We start from the raw sequence: 22,585 nt of genomic DNA, 5'->3' as shown, positions 1-22,585 counted from the left end.
AGGAGTCCCTTCGTGGGAGAGGGGTCATTGTTCACTGTGACTCCACAAGTCCCTAGAGGGGTCTCTGAGGCAGAGAGGAGTCCCTTCGTGGGAGAGGGGTCATTGTTCATTGTGACCCCGCAAGTCCCTAGAGGGGTCTCTGAGGCAGAGAGGAGTCCCTATGTGGGAGAGGGGTCATTGTTCACTGTGACTCCACAAGTCCCTAGAGGGGTCTCTGAGGCAGAGAGGAGTCCCTACGTGGGAGAGGGGTCATTGTTCACTGTGACTCCACAAGTCCCTAGAGGGGTCTCTGAGGCAGAGGAGTCCCTACGTGGGAGAGGGGTCATTGTTCACTGTGACTCCGCAAGTCCCTAGAGGGGTCTCTGAGGCAGAGGAGTCCCTACGTGGGAGAGGGGTCATTGTTCACTGTGACTCCACAAGTCCCTAGAGGGGTCTCTGAGGCAGAGAGGAGTCCCTACGTGGGAGAGGGGTCATTGTTCACTGTGACTCCACAAGTCCCTAGAGGGGTCTCTGAGGCCAAAAGGAGTCCCTACGTGGGAGAGGGGTCATTGTTCACTGTGACTCCACAAGTCCCTAGAGGGGTCTCTGAGGCAGAGAGGAGTCCCTACGTGGGAGAGGGGTCATTGTTCACTGTGACTCCACAAGTCCCTAGAGGGGTCTCTGAGGCAGAGGAGTCCCTACGTGGGAGAGGGGTCATTGTTCACTGTGACTCCGCAAGTCCCTAGAGGGGTCTCTGAGGCAGAGAGGAGTCCCTACGTGGGAGAGGGGTCATTGTTCACTGTGACTCCACAAGTCCCTAGAGGGGTCTCTGAGGCAGAGAGGAGTCCCTACGTGGGAGAGGGGTCATTGTTCACTGTGACTCCACAAGTCCCTAGAGGGGTCTCTGAGGCCAAGAGGAGTCCCTACGTGGGAGAGGGGTCATTGTTCACTGTGACTCCACAAGTCCCTAGAGGGGTCTCTGAGGCCGAGAGGAGTCCCTACGTGGGAGAGGGGTCATTGTTCATTGTGACCCCGCAAGTCCCTAGAGGGGTCTCTGAGGCAGAGGAGTCCCTACGTGGGAGAGGGGTCATAGTTCATTGTGACTCCACAAGTCCCTAGAGGGGTCTCTGAGGCAGAGGAGTCCCTATGTGGGAGAGGGGTCATTGTTCATTGTGACCCCGCAAGTCCCTAGAGGGGTCTCTGAGGCAGAGGAGTCCCTACGTGGGAGAGGGGTCATAGTTCATTGTGACTCCACAAGTCCCTAGAGGGGTCTCTGAGGCAGAGGAGTCCCTTCGTGGGAGAGGGGTCATTGTTCATTGTGGGCAGGGCCCAAAGGATGGGTCTCTGGGGACAGATGGGGCAGCGCCCTGGGTTGCACAGTGGGCGGCGGGTGCCCCTGGCCTTGGCCTTGGCCTGTGGGCAGGCGTTTAGTTGAGCAGGGTTCCGTAGAGCTGGGCTTTGGTGAGGCTATCCTTGCGGCTGAGGCCGGAGCTCCTGCTCCGGGAGAAGGCTGCCTGGGGGTTCCGGCGGGCCGCGGGATGCATTTCAGGGGAACCCTCCATGGAGCTGGGCTCGAAGGAATCTCGGGAGCTGAAGAGGCTGTCGGGCTCGGGGCTGGCCACCCCGCACAGCTGCCCCTGGGGCCGCTCTCCGTCGTCTTCGCTGGCGGCGTAGCCGGGCATCGGCTTGGCAGAGCCGCAAGCCCCGAGGAAGCAGGACTCGGCCAGGTGGCCCTGGGAGAAGTCGTCCTCCTCCGAGAGGTTGTCGGCCTTGTAGCTGGCGTACAGGGGGCTGGTGCGGCCGTGCGCCGTGCTGGTGGAGCTGCCTCTTGAATAGTGGCGCTGGGAGAAGTTGCGGGGCGAGGGTCGCCTCGAGGGGGCCGGGAAGGCGTGGGCCCCGAGATCCTCCACGTGCACGGGGCGCCACTGCTCGCGCGGGCTGCGCGCCTCTCCCCTGGGCATCCGGGACGACGCAGACTTGGCTCGCAGGCTCCACAGGTTGGGAGACACCAGGGTCTTGGGGACGGCCTGGAAGCTGAAGGGCTCAGCCTGGTAGGACGGGAAGGTCGTCTCGAGCTCGAACTCGGGGGGCACCGGGGTTTCCAGCAGGGCCCCCGAGGCCTTGGCATAGGGCCGGCTGCTCTGGTAGGTGGGGGGCGCCGGGCGCTGGAAGAGCTGCTCGCGGCCATCCAGGTACACGGCCCGCTGCGAGGCGGTCAGCGTGCTGGCCTCGCCGCGCTCCCGCTCCTCCGAGGTGACGCTGAAGCTCGAGTAGGAGCTGGATGTGGGCAGCGAGGCCGTGTAGCCAGTGAAGGACTCGCCCGGGAAGGCCTCGCCCTGGAAGGACTCTCGCTGGAAGGACTCGCGCTGGAAGGCCTCGCGCCGGAATTCCTCGCGCCGGAATTCCTCTCGCCGGAATTCCTCGGGGTAGGCCTCGGGGTAGGCCTCGGGGTAGGCCGCCGCCCCGGCCTCCTCCTCCTCCCCGGCGGCGCTGTCGGTGGAATTCTGGGTCTGCAGGAAGCTCATGCTGCTCGCCACCGCATCCACGCTGGGCCGTCGGTCACGGTCGCGCCTTGTCTCCTCCGGGCAGAAGAGGGCCGAGTCGCTGCAGTAGGCGTCCTCCTTGTAGGGGGGCAGCAGGCTGGACTTGGGCATCCCCTCGCGGAAGGCCAGGTCTCGGGTGGAGACATCCGACACCGAGACCGACAGGGACATGGGGGAGGACAGGGTGCTGGGCTCCGGCTTCTCCAGCACCTTGGCAATGACGCAGAGCGGCACGCTGCCGGGGCGGCAGTGCGTGGAGGGCAGGCTGCAGCCGTGCTTCTCCAAGTGCAGGCTCAAGCGCTCCTGGAATTCCGCGGGCAGCTGGAATGGGGAGGGGGGCGGGCAGGGGGCCGGTCAGCCTGGGGCCCACACACAGGCAGAAGAACCGGGAGGGACCTGCCCCGGGCGCTCCTGGATTCGCCTGAGTACCCCTGGGCACCTTGGCCCCCAGCCCCCTGGAACCAGGGTCTCGGGGTCTCACTGGGCCCCTCTCCGGGTTACGGTTCCCTCCCCCACATTTCCTCCCACTGAGGGGCTGACTTGCTTCTCCCTGCTGCGTCCAGTGCTGCTAAATATGACGGACTCAGAAACACATGCAACAAAGATTGAGGCGGGCCAGGGCCAGGCGCCCGGAGGGGGTCGCCCAAGCGCCTGGTGCCTGTGGGGACGTCCCGCTACTGTTTGATCTGTTTTGTGAGTGTCTCACGTGTGGCCCAGGCCCGGGGGGAGGGGACGAGGACAGAGGCCTGGGTGAAGGGGAGGGGCCGCCCGGCCAGGGTGGGCGGGCCCTGGACCAGCCTGAATGTGGCGGCAGAGAGCCCTGTGGCCTTGGCTGAGTCACTTCCTGTGCAGCCAGGTCTCTCATCTCATCACTGTCAGTAATTGTGCCCAAATCAAACCACAGGGTTTCTGCCAGGCTAGGGGCTTGGAACGGGCAAAGACACCGAGGGGGATGCGCAGGCTGTCCAGGCTGGTGAGGAGGTGTGCTGGGGGTGGCCTTGAGTGGGGCCTGCACCGAGGAGCCCCGAGTGGCCCCGGGGGGCACCTGGCTGGGTGGGGCTCACATTACCTCGGACACCTTATGGACCCTGCCGTAGGTCTGGCTGCACTGCAGCAGCTGGGCCGCTAGATTGCAGTCCTTCCTATAGAGCTCCTAAAAGACAAGAGAAGGCGTCGGCCAGGCTCGCCCCCCCAGGCCCTGCCGCCCTCTGACCAGGAAGCGGCGGGCAGAGCCCATGAGCAGTTCGCAGGACAAGGACCGTCCCTGGGCCTCTCGCCGTTGCCTGCAGAATGGGGGCCTCGGCTCTGACCCGGAGCTGCTGGTGCATGGAGGGGTGCGGCCCCAGGTGGGAGCCTCACCAGGTGGGGGCAGCGGGAGAAGGGCCCCCGTGGCCCCAGACCTCCGGGAGGCCCAGGCTTGACTCCCAGCAGAGAGCTCGGCGGAGAGCCTGCAGCCCTGCCACCCCCGTCTGACTCCCCGCTCACACCCTGTTCTCAGAGTGTGGTCTGCAGGGGGTGGCTGCAGGGCTGGGCGAGTGGGGCACAGGGGCTGTGTGACCCCAGGTCCAGGTGGGGACCTGCTCAAGCCTCCTGAGCTGAAAACAGATGCAAACAGTAGGAATCGGGGGATTTGGTTTGTCTTTGGAAAAATCTCTGTTGCATGTGCCTGTGGCTGGGCCTTTTACCCACCCCAACCGAGGGACCGTCCAGGGTGAGGACCTGGGCACCGAGGAGTCTGGGGTCCACTGACGGGCCCATCTTCATCAGGACTGGGTGTCCGCAGCTCAGGCAAGCTGTTGAAGGCAGGGTCGCCACTACTGCCCCCCACAGGGTGCCCCTCACCGCCCCCCCCCTGCTGTGCTGAGGCCGGTGCCCCAACGCAGCCGCACAGAGGAGGGAACCTGCGTCTCCAGCCTTCTCGCCTGCATGGGCCTCCTGGGAAGGGCGCAGCTGGCTTAGAGCTGAGAACTGGCCCCCCTGTGAGGCCCCGGACAGGCTGCCCCCGGCATCAGAGGGCTGTGGGCACCGCCTGGCCCACTGAGTCTGTAGCAGACCTGAGAAGCACCCTGTCCTGGGCCTGCCCTCTTCTCATCGGATGCCCTCCTGGGTACCTCGGCCCGTCTGAGTGCAAACGCCACAGGATGCAGACCTCCACCCCAAAGGCTGACCCGCACGTCTGCGGCCTTCACAGCGCTGCCACTGGATGTGACTGCGGGAGCCAGCCCCTGCTCCTCCCCAGCTGCCCCCCTCCCTCCCCAGGTGCCCCCCAACAGGAAATGACAGGACCCATCTCCTTTCACACCGCATCCGAGATCTCTGTCAATTCTGTTGCTTCTTTCCATCTTCAAGGCAGCACCGAGCCCTTCTGCCCACCTCCCCGGCTGTGCCTCCACAGATTTCGCCTGGATTGTTACCACAGCCCCCCCTCACCTCCCGCCCCGCTCTCCCTGCTCCCACCCTCACCCCTACAGTGTGTGCTCAGCAGGGCAGCCATGTAGCCCAGTAAACATGGGACATCCACTCAGGTTACTCCTCTGCTCAAGATCCTCCAGTGGCTCCCTGTTCCACTCAGAATAAACCCCAGGTCCCTATGGGAGCCTCTATGATGTGGCCTCCCATTCCCTTTCTGACCTCAGACCCTGTCCCCCGCCACGAGGAGCCCACTCTGGTCTCCGCCATTCTTTCAATCAGCCCCCCCTCCCCCCCCCCGCCCCCGCGAGCTCCCTCGCCCCCTTCTGGTCTGGGCTCCAGCAGCCTCTTCCAGACGCATCCTACTGAAATCTGCTAACCCTGCAACTGACAATGCCCCAGCCCTGGTCCCGGTCCCTGCTTGATTTTTTTCAGCACATTTAGCACTTCTCACTACAGAGTTCGCGTTCTTTTGTTTGTTGTCTGTCTTCCCCACTCAGATGTAAACTCACGTGGGCAGGGAATATTTTGCCTGTGTTGTTCACACAATAGTCTCAGCTCAGGAGGGTCTGGCGAGGAGCAGACACTAATTAGTGGATGCAGGGTCAGCGGCCAGGGATCCACGGAGGGCGGCCAGGCCCATCTCTTGGGGAGTCCCCTGGGTGGGCATGTGGCCGTAATGCCCACTGAGAATGGCCACGCCCTAACCCTGGAGTTGGGAAGCCCTGACTTGAATGAGAAACTCTGCCCCAGTGTTCCTGTCTCCTCCCTTGGCAGTGTGTCTGGTGAGGCAGCCCTGTCCTTCCGGGAGGCCCTGCCCACCTGCCCCTGTGCCCTGTGCCTGCCCCTCAAACCTGAGCCTGGCCCCCCGGGGCTAGAACAACCCAACACTCACGTTGTCCTCTATCAGCTTGTCGATGGTCAGCTTAGCCTCCAGCAGGTGGTTGTTGAGAGCGACAATCTCGTGGCTCAGAGCTCGCTTCTCTTCGTCATAGTGTTTGCCCTAGGGCAGGGCGGGGGCCGTGGGAGGAGGCGGTCAGCGCTCCGCCACATCACGGTCACTTGTTCCCTTAGGCCTCTTGTGAGCCCTCTTGCTGCCCATATGATCAGGTGTTGGGGGGCCCCGGAACGCAGGGGTAAGAGCACAGACCGCCCCAGGTTCAAATTCTCCCCACTGACAAGCCAGATGGCACCGGGCAAGTCTGCCTCCCCGAGCCTCGGTTTCTCATCTGGACCAGAGGCGAGCGAGGCCCGGCCTCCTGGGATCTGGGGTGAGGACTGAGCGAGGATGCCTTGCACTCAGCACGAAGCCTGACCTATCTCATCCAACAGACTGGGAAGCCCAGGCTCAGAAAGGAAAGGGCCCTTGTCCAGGTGCCAGGCGGAGCCAGCCCGCCACGGCCACGGCTCTGACAGCACCTGCAAGGCAGGCAGGCACTGAGCACCCATCTCTGATTTTCAAAAACCAAAGAACCTTGTAACCAAACTAGACAGAAAGGAAAGTCCTCCCATGGGGGTGGGGGTGGGGGTGCGGGTGGGGGGAACCAGAACCCACCAGCCCCTCCTGGATGGCGAGTTTAGAAGACTTCTCTTCAAAGTCAGGGAGCACCAGGAGCCGATCAACAGAGGGAAGGCGGCACGGCCAAGGTTACTGCAGACGTGTGTGTGTGTGTGTGTGTGTGTGTGTGTGTGTGTGTGTGTCCAGGAGAGTCGCGTCCCCCCCCCCCCCCCCCGGGCTACAGTCAGAGGGATGGGTCCCCGTGGGAGGTACAGCTGGGGGTTGAACCTGGCTCTGGCTCACTCCGGCCTGCATCTCCGGGCCGATGCTGAGCTGGGGTCACTGTCCCCAGTCATGCCCTCCCTCCCACACCCTGCCTACACTCCAGGTCAGGCGCTCACACCTGCTTCTGGAGCTCAAGCGGTCTGAACCCTGCACCTCATTTTCCTGAGAGCACCCTCCATTCAGTGCACAAAGGGTGGGACCGGCCCAGCCCCAACGAGGCGTTTGTGTGTTTCAGGAAATAAGGCCCGTGACTCAGCTTCTGCCAGAGCGGGGGGGCCCAGGGATGGGGGTGCTGGGAGCGGTGAGCATCGGGGGGCGGGGGAGGGGGGGGCTCACCATGCAGTACAGCTTCTGCTCCAGCTCCCGGTTGATCCGTTGCAGCGACATGTAGTTGGTCTGAATCCTGGAACAGGAGGCAATAGAGCCACTTCGGCACCTGCTCTGGCCCTCCCGTTCCCCCCACGGGCCACACGACCTGCTGAGCGGGGCCAGGCTGGACAAAGGCCCCCTGAGCCCACCCACTGGCCCTACCCCGGTCTAACTGCTCCTCGACGCGCAGCAGAAAAACGTCGGATTAAAGCTAACTTGTTGGAGGCCTTTTTTGGGCTAGGGGCCAGGACCCCTGGAGAGAGAGGGAAGGCCTGCTATTCAGAGACTCTGCGGGTCTGATGCGCATTTTACACCCCGTGCTTGCAAGCCCGGAGAGGGGGTTCTGTTCTGTCGTAGGTCAGCTGGGAAGAGACTTAAGACCGTGTGGTGGGCCCTGGGGTGAGTGCTGGCGCCACACGGTGATAGGACAGGGTCCCCTGACTGCGGAGGCCAGTGCTGGGTAGGGATCAGGTGCTCTGTGCCTCCAGTCTCTCTCTCTCTCTCTCTCTCTCTCTCTCTCTCTCTCTCTCTCTCTCAAAATCAATTTTTAAAAAATCTTACAATACAAAACCAAAAGAAACGGCCAACAGCAAAGTTTGCATTCTCTTTGCGTTCAGCGTCCCCGGCGTGCTGCTGTCAGTATGAGGGGAGGAGGGAGCAGGGATGGGAGCGGGGAAGGAGCCTGTCCCTGGCGGTGGCCAGACCCCGGTTCAGATCCTGGTTCAGTAGCTCTCGGGACCAAGTAGACGTTGGAAAAAAGCGCTTACCCTCACTGGACCCTGGACTCCCCCGTCTTCCAAAGGCTCCGGGAGGCAGCGCGCCGGGCGCGCCGCAGACCTGTAAGCCCGCCCGGACCGCCCCAAGCCCACCCTAACCCCGCGCGTCCCGTACCCTGACCTGCGCAGCTTCAAAGTGACCTTCTCGAGCTCCTCCTGCGCGCGCCGCAGCTCGACCTCCAGGTAGCTGCGCGTGGAGCCGAACTCGCTCTCGAGTTTCTGGAGCCTGTGCGTGGTGTAGGACAGCCGCTTGCGCAGCTCGCTCTTCTGCTCCTGCAACACGCTGCAAAGACACGCGGCGGGCGGGGCGGGCCGCGGCACTGAGCGGGGGGCCTCGGGCCAGCCGGGCGCCCCGTGGGTGCGCACCGCGGGCGCCCGGCTGCACCAACACTCGCGCGGGCACGCGCGCACACCCCCGCATCGGCACATCCGCACACACACTCTTCCCAGCGGGCGGCCCTGGAGGCAGAGGGCCCCTGGGGTCAGTGACTCCGGAGCCAGCCCGGCCCTGGCAGTCCCTGAGCCGCTCGCAGCACTCGCGCCGTCGTGGGAAGAAAGTCCTGTGAGGAGTCACCTGTTGACAGGGTTTGGGGCGGCTCCCCGGACCCTACGATACGAGAGCGCCCGCCAGCACCCACCTTATGAAGCCGACCTCCGGATGGCACATCTTACAAGGGTCCCCCCTTTGGCTTCTCCACGGCGTTGGGGGGGGACCCTGAGGCCCAGAGGTGGCAGTGCCATGCCTAGACCAAGCCTTCCTCCCCCAAATGGGCTGTGTGGCCCCAATAGGCCGTATCTTAGGATCTCTGGGCAAGGGAGAGGGTGGGAGGGGGTGCCGTGCCCACCGAGGTGGCCAGCTAGCTGCGCACAGCACAGGGCATTCGGGAAGGGGGACACTCACCTCCCCCCTCCTCCAGAAAGACTTCCAGGGCCCCAGCTCTTGAGGCTCTATTTTCCCATAGACCGGAGGCCCCTCTAAGACCCCAGGAAGCTGATCCCTGGCGCTCGGGAGACAGAGACCTGGCAGAAATAATCCGCCCTCTGACGGAGGCTTCAGCCCTAGCCCTCCCTCCTCTAGCCACACCCCCCGGACGTCACTGATCCGCCTACGCACCCTGCCACTTCCCAGGCCTGCAATCCCATCTCCCTGCGCCCCTCACTCCAGCCCTGCCCCATCCTGGGGGCCAAGTATCCCCCCCACCCCACCCCCGTGCCCACAGCAGCCCTACCCCTGCCTCTCCTCCCCAGCCACCTCTCCTCCCCAGCCTTGGCTACCTACCTACCCACAAGCACAGCTGGGTCCCTACCATCATGCATGCTGCCCACTCCTGCCGCAACCCAACTGCATCCCCTACCGCATCCCCTACCGCATCCCCTACCGCATCCCCTACCGCATCCCCTGTGCACCCAAGGTCACCCTCTGTCCTTCCCGTCCCACTGCCCCGCCGAGCCCAGCAGCGAGTGAGACAAACACGGTTCCCGCCCCACGGAGCCTGCAGCCTCAGGGGAGACGCGATGAAGAGGGAACAGGTTCGCCAACGCCAATGAGGCAAGTGTGGGAAGAAAATGACAGAGCCGTGAGGTGGGCTCCGGGCAGAGCCGGGACCGCCCGAGGGACCCCTGGGCCCAGACCTCCTACTCACGCACCAGGCAACCAGCTTCACGGAGCCTGCCCTTCTGAGCCTCAGTTTACCCTTGGCCTCTAGATGGCTTCCCAGACGTACTGGTCAGCTGACCCACCGACCCTCAGATGCTGCTCCCCCCTCCCTGAGCCCCTGACACCCAGACCCCTCCACGCTGCCCCCCGGCCAGTCCTAGACTGGTAGCACTGCCAGCCCTGACCCTCCTCCCCCACCGCAGCCCCACTGCCCGCTTGCCACCCAGGACCCTGCCTCAGAGCAAACTCAGGCCTAACCTCACACTCATGTGTCCATCCCTGACCACTCTCTGCCCTGGGAAGGTCATGGCTGGGTCTCCCACAGTCCCCAGTCAGACCACGGAAGGTCTGGGGACCCCCTCCTGCCCCTCACCCCTCACAGCCCATCACCAAATCCTGGGGCTAAGCTTCCGAAAGCTCTGGCTATGCCCCTCTTGGTCTGGTCCAGAAACGGCCCTCCCTTCCCAGGACACCAACCCGAGCTCTGTTTGACCTCAGCCTGTCTCATGTCAGTAAACCAGGGGTGCATGCGCCCACCCTTGGGGAGCAGGGCTGCCACTGTGGTCCCTGCACCACCCTGGGCCTTTAGAACCACCGAGAGATGACGCCAGAGGCAGGCCCCGTGAGGAAGTGGGGCCTCCAGGCCGCTGGGCCTGCGGGGGATGGCACAGCCCGGGCCTCGGCAGCTCTGCATCCTCCTGGGAGTTGGCTCTGGGCCCTGGCACCTGAAAACAGACTCCCGAATGCAGAGGGAGGGGGTGGAGGTCCAGCCAGGGCCAGGCCCCCCTTCCAGGTCGGGGCTGGGGAAGCCCTGCTCAGATTGCAGCCTGGTGAGGTCACCTCGCTTCACTGAGTCCTGGGGAGTTCCGGCAGGATCTGACCTGACCTGCCTGGTGTGCAGGGCCGGAGGGCGGTGGGGGGAGCTGTCTGTGTGTGGAGGGGGTGGGGGTGGGTAGGTGCCATGATAAGCTCACTGGGCACAGGAAGCATCCCCTCCTGCTTCCACCAGCAGCCCCTTCCGGCCGGCCACTCAGAAGAGGTTGGAGACTACGGAGAGCCCTTGGGAGAGGAGGGGGCCTGAGCTCTGGGGCCCGGGGGCCTTACCTCCCGCCTGGTGGGCACTGGAAGGAGCAGTGGGGGTGTGCTGGTGTCTGTCCCCTACCCTCTCTGGGCCTCCCCACCTGTCTTGGGGGGGTGGACGCAGACAAGGCACCATGTCTGTGGGGACAGATGCAGCGACTCCAGGGGCCCCGGGAGACAACAGGCTGTTACCTGTCCCAGATCGAGGGCGAGGACCTGGCCCGTCGGCCCTGCAGCGTGCAGGACTGCCCGAGGCACGAGGGCACCCAGGGGCTGCGCAGCCTGTGGGTGAAGAGGACAGAGCTGCTCAGATCGGGGGCGGGCCACACCGGGCCGCCGTGGGCACACAGCGCGAGATGGCGAGTGGACGCCTGTGCAAGGTGGTGGTGGGGGGTACACGAGCCCGGGCTCCCAGCCTGGGCACTGCCACCCTTCTGGTCAGTCTTCAGAGTCCGAGCTCGCCGAGGGCCCTGATCCCACCGGTGGCAGGCTCATCTGTCTGGGACCCTGTCATCATCACAGCCTCAGAGGCGAGTCGTGGGGGGCAGGTTCCCAAGTTCTGGGGTCACCTTTCACTACTGATCCCATCCCCCACTGCTCAGAGACTGAGGAGGCAGGGAGAATGGAGGGGAGAGTGGTCCCAGCCCCCACCTCTGCTGGGACAAGGTGATATGCTAATGTGGATAGACCATGGAGGGGGGTGGTGGATGGAATGGGGTGGGGGAAGGGAGGGATGTGTCCTGGAGGCTGTGGGACCTGGCAAATGTTAGGGGTCCAGGGAAGGCCCACTGCACCCTCCCTGGGCCCCCTTCTCATCCCCCCTGCCTGTGGCCTGTAGGGGCTGGGTGGAGGGCAGGGTGCACGGAGGTAAGAAGGGGTGCAGGCAAACGGAACGTCTGCCCAGGTCCTACTCGCCCCTGTCCTGTCGACCACCCCCCCTCCCTTCCCCACAGCCCTGGGCGACACGGCCCTCTGGCTGCTCCGGGTTCAGGAGACTGGGGGTGCCGCAGGTGCCGCTTCATCTCGCCTCATCTGATCAGGTGGCTGCAGCCCTGCTCCCCCTCCCCACGCCCCCGTCTGCCTCAAAGCCTTTGCACCCGTGGTCCCTGTTGCCTGGACCCCTGTCCCCAGCTGTCCCCATGGCTGCCCGTCGGCTCCCTCATTCCACGTTCAAGTGCAGCTTTCTGGGTGAGGCCTTCCCCGAGCCTGGCATGCAGGAGAGCCCAATAAGCATGTGCTGAATGAATGAACAGGAGCCCTGGCCGGTGGCTCAGATACCCAAGGTTGCAGGTTCGATCCCCGGTCAGGGCACATGCAAGAAGTAACCAATGAATGCATAAACAAGTGGAACAGCAAATCGATGTTTCTGTCTCTAAAAAAAAAAGCCCCCAAAACACAAACAAAACAAAAAAGAAACACATGAGTGAATGCATTTCACAGATGAGCAAACTGAGGCTCCGGGGAAAGCATCCAGGCCAGCAGGCTGCAGGCCGCTGACTCCGCCCCGCACTCCCCGCGCCTCGGCTTCAGGCTTTTCCTGCCTCTGGTTTCTGGGGCTTTAGGGCTCGGTTTTGTTTTCCTGGCCAGACCCAAAGAAGCCACTTCCTAATAAGACTGAACTCCCTAAAATAGTCTAGACTGGGGCGGGGGGGGGGGATAGAAGGTGGGATTATGCACACCTGGCCCTGCACCCCTCGCAGGCCATCCCTGCCCTCCACTCCCAGTGTCCAGGGGCTGTCCGTGGGGAGGACTGGCGTATGGAATGACACGGGCTCAGCCCCACAACCTAAGGAGCTGCCTGCAGGGCTCCCAGATTAACCTCCCAGCACCTGCCATCCCTGCCCTGGAGCCCAGGTGAGAGGGGGCTGCCGTTCCACACGTTGCCGATCAGGCTCATTCCGGCCCACCTAGGAGCCCACGCTGGCTTCACTAATGTGGCCTCCCCACCAGCCAGCTTACCGCTGCAAACAGACACGGCACTCGGTAATTGGATCGGTGGGAGGGCCTGCTTTCAGGAATTCGGGGGATCGTAAAGGAAATCAGGCCTGCGGGAGGCTCATCGGTGACACTGGACTGCGGGGCGTGGGGTAGGCGGCCCCACCCCTGCGCTCCCTCCTTGCCCCGGTCTCCCCAGGGTGCCTCAGCCCCCCCCCACCCCACACCTCCCACAGCCACAGGAGACAGTCTGAGGGTGAAATGAGTCTGGAAGGAAAGGACTGGAGGTATGGTGCTGGGTCTTGGCATCAGCCGGGGGCCTGAAGGAGGCTGCCTTTCTGGGCCTCAGTTTCCCCATCTGTAATCTAAGGCCAAAGGGGCACTTGTGACCATGATGCCCTCCTGGCAGGGCTTCCCCTGAGCTCATTCCCCTTCGCCTCCGGAGAGCACCTCACCCCAGGCCTGGCGGGGGCTGCACGGTCCAGACGCAGGAAGCGTGGCCCTGGGGGGGGGGGGGAAGGGCCTTATCAAGGGCACCTGACTGGTGAGCTCAGGAGCCAGGACTAGGACCCGCCCAGGATGGCCTCCTCTCAGGAGTGGGGAAAAGCTGTACCATTTGCCACCGTTCAGTCTCATTCAAACGCATTTACTACAAAAGGAAAAATCAAATGAGCAAAAAAGAAACAGAACTAATGAAAAAAGACAAAAAAAATTTAAAAAGTAAGAAAAACAAAACTCACACAAAAAAGGAAGAAAAAGAAAAGAGCATTTACTGAGCCCCCGGCCTGTACCCCTCCTGCCAGGGCACAGGACACAGGCACAAGCCCGGCCCAGCAGAGCACCCCCAGGCTGTCGGCCCCAAGGGCTGAGGAGCCAGGAGACCTGGCACCAGGTTCTGCTGCATCCACCCAACAAGCATCTTGTGTACCCCCAAACGTGCCCCATCGCCACCCTCCTGTCTCAGGTGGCAGCAACGCCATCAAGACAGACACCTGGTGTTGCCCTGACACCAGTGCTTGATGGCCCCTCAAGGGGCAGGACAGGAAGCAGCACTCAGCTGGCTGTGGATGTAAAGTGAGAATGCCCAGGTGAGGGCCGGGCACGGCGCCTGGCACAGAGTGGAGGCCCAGAGATGCCAGTCAGGTTGCTCTTCTGCCCGTTGTTAATGGGTAACCTGGATGCTGAAAAACTGGCACCCAGCACATCCTTGCTCTAAAATAGCCAGCCACTGCCCTGGCTGGGGTGACTCAGTTGGTCCCACGGACTGAGAAGCTGCTGGTTGGATTCCTGGTTGGGCACATGCCAAGGTTGCATGCTCTATCCCCAATAGGGGATGCGCAGGGGGCAGCCAAATGTTTCTCTCTCACAAAGATTCCTCTCTCTCAAAACCAAATATACTAATAAAATTCCCAGTCACCATCAGGATCAGCGATGTGGGGTGAGGAGAGCTGAACCCTTGCCCCCATCTTGGAAATTCTCTTACGGTACTAACTCAATCTAGCACAGCCATCCCCCCACCTCACCCCACTGGGTCTTCCTCACAATGAGAATAATGTCACCTGCCCAATGGTTGCGGGGAAAGGGCCTGGGCAAAATGCAGCCATTAACCACCAAGTTCCATGTTAATGATTTAATCCTCAAAACACTTTCTAAAGTAGATGAGATTATTATTATCCCCATTTTACAGATGCAGAAACTGAGGATCAGAGAGGTTCAGAAATTTGCCCAAGGCCACACTGCCTATAAGTGTCAGGACTGGGATTCAAACACAGGTGACTCTGCCTTCTTAATCACAGATTTCATCAGAGAACCTTTCCACAACTGGGGACTCAGAGGGGCTGTGGGGACAGGAGACTGTGAAGAGCAGGGCAGAAGAAGGTAAGAGAGAAGAGTCCATGACGAAGGTCCCTTTGTAAATGCCTTGGCTCCCAAAGGAAAACAAACAAAAAAACAAAACAAAAAAACAAAACAAAACAAACAAACAAATCAAAGTGAGGCAGTCATTCACACCTCAGTGAGAATTAGTCCATAAACCTTCTTCCATGAGGACCATGTTTAGAAATGGGGCAGAGAAGGCCTTGGCTTGTATGGCTCAGTTGGTTGGGCATCGTCCTGTGCACCAAAAGGTTGCCAATTTGGTTCCCAGTGAGGGCACATGTCCAGGTTGCTGGCTCAATCCTTGGTGGGGGGCGTGCAGGAGGCAGGCCATCAATGGATCACTCTCATATTGATGTTTCTCTCTCCCTCTCCCTTCCTCTCGCAAAAACAAAAAAACAAAAAAACAAAAAAAAAAAGCACAAAAACAAAAAAACCCCCACAAACTTAAAAAAAAAAATGGGGCAGAGAGCCTTGAAGGACCACAAAGGGGGGACTGGGCCCGCTGAGGCTACGGTGGAGGAGGTAAGAGGTGGAGAGCTGAAGCCAAATCCGTCCACTGGGGGCTCTCACAGCTCTCAGGACTCTTCAGTGGTCGATTGAAAAAACGACACAACCCACTACTCCCTGAGGGCCAAGGGCCAAGGGCGGGGGAGGGGGCACAAGCGCTCCCCACGTTCCCCTTTTGTGGGGCAGAGTGGGTGGCATCCCTCTTGGGCATCATGAGGAGTGGGAAAAGCCGTAACCCGCCTCCTTCTTCCTCCCCGTTTGCCGCAGTTCAGTCTCAGTCAGAAGCATTTACTGCAAAAGAATCAAATGAACAAAAAACAAAACAAAACAAAAAACAAAAAACACACACACCAAAAACAAAACAAAACACAGAAACAGAACTAATGAAAAGAAAAAAGACAAAAAAAAATTTTTATTTTTTATTTTATTTTTTTAAAATATATTTTTATTGATTTCGGAGAGGAAGGGAGAGAGGAGAGAGACAGAAACACCAAAGATGAGAGAAAATCGTTGATCGGCTGCCTCCTGCACGCCCCCTACTGGGGATCGAGCCCGCAACCCGGGCATGTGCCCTTGACTGGAATCGAACCCAGGACCCTTCAGTCCACAGTCTGACGCTCTAACCACTGAGTCAAAACCAGCCAGGGCAAAAAAAATTTTTTTAATAATAAAAAAAAAAAAAAACTCATGAAAAGAAAAAAAAAAAGCACTTCCTGAGCACCTACTATCTGCCAATTCTAAGCATCAGATTACCGTGGTCTGGTGTTCTGAGGGAGACAGATAATAAAGAAGATAAGTAAATGGGGTGCAGCCGGAAAGGGGGCTGCCCCCTCCCCATGTGTAGATGACCTGCTTCTAGGTCGGGGTTTTGTGCATAGCAGAGCAGTTCCCTCACTGCGATCTACTGAAAGTCAGTCCTCAACACAAGGGTTGGTAAAAAGAAAATAAGAAAAAAAGAGGGAAAAAGAAAAAACACACACACACAAAAAAAAAAGAAAAAAGAAAAAGAAAGAAGTAAATAATTCATGCGTCCATTGGGGACCAGTGTGTCAGGGAAAATCAAAGCAGGGAAGGAGGAGGCGGGGAGGGGGTTGTAGTTGTAAACAGCGTGAGTGGTCGGAAAGCCCCCTCCGTGACACGGAGACAGATGTGAAGAGAGAGGAGGCGGGAGCCATGTGAGTATGTGGGGAATGTTCCGGGCAGAAGGGAACAGCACCAGCAAAGGCCCTGGGGCAGGAGCCTGTCTGATGTGTTTGAGGAACAGCAAGGAGGCCTGGTGGCTAGAGGGACAGTCCTGGGGTCTGAGGTCAGTGTGATTGTACATTTGTAAGATGACCCGATAACCGACGGTCTCTATCTCTAGGACATCAGCCGGGCATCTCCCTGGAGTACCTCCAGCATGGAGAACAGCATCTGGCCTGGGCAGGACCACAACAAATATCAGTCTTATGAATCAAAGAGTATGGGCAGAAACTTAGTATTCATGTGCAAAAAAAAAAAAAAAAAGAGAAAGAGAGAGAAAAGGAAAAAGAAAAGAAAAAAAAAGGAGCCCAGTCTCAAACTATGCACAAAAAATCAATGTCAAATACAGAGGTTGCAGGTTTGATGCCCGGTCTGGGTGCATACGGGAGGCAGTGGATCGATGTTTTGTCTCTCTCTCTACCGTGTCCTCTCTCTCTAGAATCAATGAGCATATCCTTGGGTGAGGAGGGAAAAAAAAAAGTAAGAGCCTAAAACATTCAACTGAAGTAAAAATAACTCCTGTTCATCAGAGGACCATTTAAAGAGTGAGAAGCAAGCAAACGGCAGGAGGTGCATTTGCCAACCGTGCAATTGACCAGGGCTAGCTGAAGAACTCCTACAGATCAATAGGGCAACCGGCTGGAAGAGCGGCAGACCCACCAGAGAGGAAGCCCACACGGCAGCCATCCAGGCAAGTGCACCTCACGCCGCCAACGAGCCCTCACCTGACGGTGCCCAGTGTTGGGGGGCTGTGGAGACGCAGGGACTCCAGGTGCTGCTGAGAGGGGGACGGGCAGACGCACCCAGGAGAGTGTGGCCTTACCTTCTAAAGATGCCCTGTGCCCCCACAGTTCTGCTCTGGGGTACGCCCCAGACCTGTGTTCCCCAGATCACCTGGACGGGAGCTTCATTCTCAATGGGGCAGGCTGGAAGCTGCCCAGACATCCATCAATGAATAAAGACAATGAAATAACTCCACGCACACAAGCTGTTCCCCAAGACAGCCATCAACAGACAGCTCCCCGCATCACCAAGGACTCTAGCAAACAAGACCTTTTGGGGGGGAAAGTGCCTGAATACCGCGGTTGGGAGACTCCACATACGTGAGGGGCCAGACCAGGCTAGGGAACTACGTCGGGCAGGTTGGCTCTCCTAGGTGGCCGAACCGGGAAGAAAACAGGACCGCGTATCACGGGAGCCAGGGCGCCTGGGACCTCAGGGGAGCCGGAGGGGGTGTGACGAGGGCAGGGTCTGGGAGGCTGGCAGCCGTCCACTTAACCGGGTGGTGATCACCCTAAACTTCACGGGTCCTGATGACTTTTTCGGGGTGCTTATCACAGTTCACAACGTTGGGGAAATTCTGTGTTGGGGGCAGGGGAGGATTCATGCCGGGAATAGTTCTGGGTCTCCCAAACAACTTCTGAGTCCCAGGCGCCAGGCGAGGCGACTGACCCGCTCTCCTCCAGGACAGAGGAGGGGACTGGAGCTCGCACAGAGGAAGGAGCGTGCCCAAAGGGCACGGAGCAGAGCAAGTGGCCCCGGCGGGGGCGCGGGCAGAGGGACCCGGTGCAGAGGAAGGCAGAGGAGGGGATTAACTTGGGGATTAGAGGCGCAGCTGGCGGCTGGGACTTGCTAATATCTGCAAATTCAGGAGTGGCGCTGGAGGAGTTTCTCCAGCAGCCGGAGGGAGGGTAGCTGAGGGAGGGAGGGGCAGGGAGCGCGCAATAGGCGAGAGCCGCGGTCGCCAACCGGTGGTCCGCGGACCACGGTCCGTGAGGTCCGAAAGGTTGGCGACCGCTGGGCTAGAGCACAGGTGGCCAGACCTGGAGGAGAGGAGCCCTACTGTGTGCTAGCCCTTGCAAGTTACTGGGACTGGAGAAACTGGTCAGACCCAGCCTGGGCTGCAATGGGGTGGGCAGAGGATGCTCCAGGTGGCAAGGAGCGCCCCAGGGACCGCCACTCCCCACCCTCCCCTGTCTCCCTGAACACATGCTGCTTCCTCAGGGCCCCAGGTCTTCGCACCTCTTGGAAGGCCCATCCTGTCTGTCCTTGCAAACTCCTATTCTTTCTTCAATTCTGGGCTCAAGTGTCCTTGCTGCCAGGAAGCCCACCTTGATTCACAGGCCAGTGTCCCCAGCCTGGGATCCCTGGGAGGGTTTGTGGATGAGACTGTGTCCCTGCCCTGGAAGGCTGACCTGCGTCTTGCTGTGTCTCAAGGGGGAACTTGGTTCACAGCGAGGGAATGAGCCCAGCTGGGCGTGAGGGGCAAGAGGGTCCAGCTGAAGGGATCCTGGAGGGTCCTGTGCCCGGGTCTGCCTCCCGCCCCTAGACTATGGTTTCTGTAGATCGCTGGCCAGAAGTGGGATCTGGATGGAGAGGGCAGGCACTTTGCCCCACCCACCCACCCCTCTCTTTCCCTGCCCCAGCCCTGCTCCTGAGGGGGTCCAGTGAATGCTATTTGAATGAGCAAAAGGCAGAGCTGCGTGAGGGTGGCAGCTTATCTGGGGCTCAGAAGGGGGACCCCAGGATGGGGTGGGGAGCGGCAGTCAGGGGATCTGGGCTGAGGGGCTGGGGCGGGAGAGCCCAGCTGTGTACCTGCTCACAGAGGGAGTTGCCGAGGGTCCCAATGGCATAGTCCTTCTGCTCATTCAAATAGCATGTACTGGACCCTCTCAGGAGCAGGGCTGGGGCAGGGGAAGAGAGGGGTGGGTGGGTGGGGCAGAGTGCCTGCCCTCTCCATCCAGATCCCAGTTCTGGCCAGCGATCTGCAGAAAGCACAGTCTAGGGGCGGGAGGCAGACCCGGGCACAGGACCCTCCAGGATCCCTTCAGCTGGACCACCAATGCGTCTCCTGCCTGGGGAGCCCACAGTCCCGGGGTTCTGATGCCCCACAGTGAGCCTCTGCCGGGCCCCCCCCCCCCCGCCAGGTCCCAGGGAGGGGATGTTTGCACAGTGGCTCATGTCATCCTCCCATCAGTCCTGCATGGTGGGGGTGATGAGGACAACTGCTTTACAGATGGGGAAACTGAGGCTGGGCTACGTCTCTGTCCCTATTACCCAGAAAGCAAGGATGGGTGCTCAAGAGCCTTGGATGGGCATGGAGAGGGAGGGAAAGAGGAAGAGAACCACAGAGCCCCCACCCCCAGGCTACAGCAGCCATGCTAGGCACCCCCCTGCCCTCCCCCCCAACCCCGCCGCCTCCAGTGTCCAATGAATGCTATCTTTTGCTCAAGTCCCAGCTGTCCCCTTCCCCATATGGACCCCGACCCTGGTGGGGGGTGGGGGGATTGGTGAGATGACAGCCAATGTGGGGTACCTGGAAGGTCCCTGGCTTGAGCTCGTCTGTGTAGCCAGAGCCAGGGCTCTTGTTGTCGGGGCTTCACCAGCCCGGCTGGACCTTGGCCATGACAGGATGGACCTGGCTGACAGACATCAATCAGCACTTTCGACCTAACAGACTGGACCCCTCCTCCCAGCCCAGGACAAATGGGTCCCGGCTCTGTGGGACCCACAAAGGAAGGTGGGGGCGGCGGGGGGGGGGTGCTGCACTCCAGCTCAGTGGCCAGGAGATGGCCCTGCTCTCTGTCCAGTCGGGGTCCTCTGTGTGCGACCACCTGTCCCCCAGTCACCCACAGTCACCTGGGAGCCCTGGTCCCTTCGCCCACAGACCCAGAAACCTGCCCTGGCACAAGCCTGGGCTCTGCTGGGTCCCTGCCCCTTGGGAAGTGGGGGCACCGGGTACCTCAAGTCTTCTCCAGGGATGCCCATCTGGCCTTGGGGAGGGGGTACAGACCCTACCGGCGGGGTTGATGGTGCTGAAACCCGGTGGCCAGAGCTGGGTCAGCTGCCCACACAACGCCTTGGCTCAGACTCCGGAAGGAAAACACGGGAGGGCTGTTCCCAAAGTGGGGGTCAGGGTGGCCCAGGGAAGTCTCGGAGGAAGTCATGAATATGCAAACCGGCTGGTCCCCGGCGGCCGCGGAAGCCGGAAGGGAGCCGGGGGAGCGCGCGCGGGCTCAAAGTTAGCGCCCGAGGCGGCGGCGGCGGCGGCGGCGGGGGACGCTAACCAGACGCCGCCGGCCGTCGCGGGATCCCCCCAAAATGGCTCCAAGACCGGACTGCCGTGGTCAGCGGCGAGGGCTCCGTCCTCCGTCCCCGACCCCGTCCCCGTCCCCACGAGGCATAAACTTAAAAAAGCGTAGAACCAGGCAACTGTCAGTGTGGCGTGGGGGGACTGCCGGCGCCGGAGACCCGCGTGTAACGGCGGGAGCGGAAACCCGGGGGGGTCCCGGGGGACGATGGAGGATGCGGGTCGGGCGCGCGGGACCGCGGAGGCCGCGGGGCCCTGGTTGCGCACCCCCTCTCCCAGCCGCAGTGGCCCCGGTCCCGCTGAGGAGTCCCCCCGCGGGGGCGCCCCGTTTTCTCGCCGCGCGCACACGCACCACGCACCGCACCCCGGCCGGCCGGAGCAGCCGCGCTGCGGGCGCCCCGGAGAAGCGCTCCGGCGCCGCCCGGCCCCCCCGCCTCCAGCCCCCGCCCCGGCCCGGTCCGCGCGCCGCGGGGCGGAAGGCACTCACTCACCTGAGTTTGTCCATGTCTGCGGCCGAGGCCTGCGGGAAACCAGAGAGAGGGTCAGCGGGCGGGAGGCGTGCGCTCGGAGCCCGCCGGGTGCAGCCGGGCACCGCGGGCACCGGCGGGCGCGGCGGGCGCGGCGGCGGGGCACCCGCGCGCGCGGCTCGCTCGGTGGGAAGCCCGGCCCGTGCGACCCCAGTCCTTACCAACTGCGGTCCCGGGCGCTCGGCGGGTGCGCGGGGCGGCTGCCGAGTAACAGGTGAGCCCCGCTGAGCCACCGCGCTACCCGGCACGTAGGTCCGCCCCCCGGGCGGACGGAGGCACTGGCCCGGGGACTCGGGGTGGCACCATCCGAGGACCCGGCATGGTGCGACCCGGAGCGCTCCCGAGCTTGCCAGAAAGAGGGGGAATCCAAGTCGGACCCGTTAAAATAAAGTGGCCGCGGCCCCCGCGGCTCGCATCCCCCCACCCCCCGCCCCGCCCGTTAACCCTTCCAGCCCCGCGCTCCTCCCAGATAGGAAGCGGAGCCGGAATCTCAGGATCCCGAGGAGGAGAACGTTCCGATCTGGAAACTGGGAGCTATCCCGGATCGCAGTGCCTGACACTCGCAGAATCCGAGGGGGATGGCACTCGGGACCCCGACCCCTCCACCGGGGACCCCGCTGCCCTCAGATTCTGAGGTTCCAGGCCTGGCCCGCCCCTCCCGGCTCCGGGGATTAACCATTGCGCGGCCGACTCACCCGTGGGGCTCCCTGCAGGACTTGCGCAGACCCGCGAGCGAGCGGCTCGGAGACCCTCCCCACCCACCCCTGCGCAGCCGGGCAGCCCCTCCGCCCGGGGCGGCGGTACCCACCGGTGGCCGTTAACCCTGCGGGCGCCGGCGAGCGGCCCGGGCGGGATCGCACCTTCCTGCGCCAAGCGGGGGGCATGGGGCTGTCTCTCCATCACTCGGGCGAGGCCGCTCCCGGGGGCTTTCCCCCGTCTTCCCGTGCCATGACCGGCATGAAAGGGGGACGGGGACTGAACCCAGGGACCACGCGACACACCTGGGAAGACTGATTACTGCCCATCCCAGCCCCTTGCGCCGCGTCCGCCGGGAGCGCGCTTCGCTCCGGTCCGGGCCCCGCCGCCTCCCCCACCGCCCCGCCGAGTGAGGGCGCAGCCCGGCTGTCAGCGCCGAGCTGGGAAGCTGGGCCCCGGGGCCTCGGCCAGGATCGGCCACCAAATCCCCGGGTGCCCAGGCAGGCCTTCCCGGGACTCCCGGGCCTCAGTTTCCTCACCCGCAAGCTGTGGTTGGGAGCAAGGGAAAGTGGACAAAGCTCTCTGCTGCCCGTGAGCACCGCGGGCTGCCAAGGGGCTGGGGTCGGGGGAGCAATTTCAGAAAAACAGGACCCACGAGGGGCCCCTGACTGGCAGCCAGACGCAAGGTGCCCCACTCTGAAAGTTGTCTGAGAGGGAGAGCCTGGACCCTCTCCGTGTGCGCTCCCCCCACACAGTGTTGGCTGCTCGGCCCACCCGTCCCCAACCTCCCCAGACCCCCCAGGCCCACCTGTCCCGCGTCCACATCACCGTGCTCAGCTCACTAGATCCCAGCATACAGCAGGCGCGCAATAAACACGGAAAATGCATGTCTGGATGCCACAACACCATGGCGTATCTTTGCCTGCCGCTTCCCTTCAGGTTGAGTTCCCGGAAGGAGTCCTGTCCCTTCTCCAGGGCCCCCCCCTCCCCCCACAGCGCCCAGCGGGCCTGGCCTCCCCCTGGCCAGCACGCAGGGTGGGAGGAGCCGACGGTTCCGGAGTCAGCCCCAACCAAGTTCAGGCCCAAACCAAGTTCAAGGGCTCCTTCATCCACC

The 22,585-nt window shown here is 61.9% G+C and overlaps 1 protein-coding gene across 9 annotated transcripts; it reads right to left on the bottom strand.

Annotated features, from left to right (window-relative positions):
• Positions 1-968: 968 nt before the first annotated feature.
• Positions 969-22,324, bottom strand: BEGAIN (brain enriched guanylate kinase associated). 9 transcript variants are annotated; one of them, XM_079768840.1, is made up of 9 exons: positions 20,937-21,070; positions 20,740-20,768; positions 19,475-19,576; positions 10,789-10,878; positions 7,975-8,142; positions 7,051-7,117; positions 5,827-5,934; positions 3,592-3,675; positions 969-2,843 (listed from the first exon to the last, which is right to left on the bottom strand). In XM_079768840.1, exons 2-9 carry the CDS (start codon positions 20,751-20,753, stop codon positions 1,407-1,409), a joined length of 2,070 nt encoding a protein of 689 aa, XP_079624966.1. In that variant the 5' UTR covers positions 20,754-20,768; positions 20,937-21,070; the 3' UTR covers positions 969-1,406. The 9 variants fall into 9 exon arrangements, with proteins under 9 accessions (XP_079624966.1, XP_079624972.1, XP_079624968.1 ...); XM_079768846.1 differs by having other exon boundaries at positions 19,475-19,580; positions 20,937-21,017; XM_079768842.1 differs by lacking the exons at positions 19,475-19,576; positions 20,937-21,070 and adding an exon at positions 22,280-22,324.
• Positions 22,325-22,585: the final 261 nt, after the last annotated feature.

Source organism: Cnephaeus nilssonii (genome assembly GCF_951640355.1).
Source record: "Cnephaeus nilssonii genome assembly, chromosome: 4".
Lineage (NCBI taxonomy): Eukaryota > Metazoa > Chordata > Mammalia > Chiroptera > Vespertilionidae > Cnephaeus > Cnephaeus nilssonii.
Note: the sequence above shows the minus strand (reverse complement) of the source record. Positions and strands in the feature narration are given on the sequence as shown.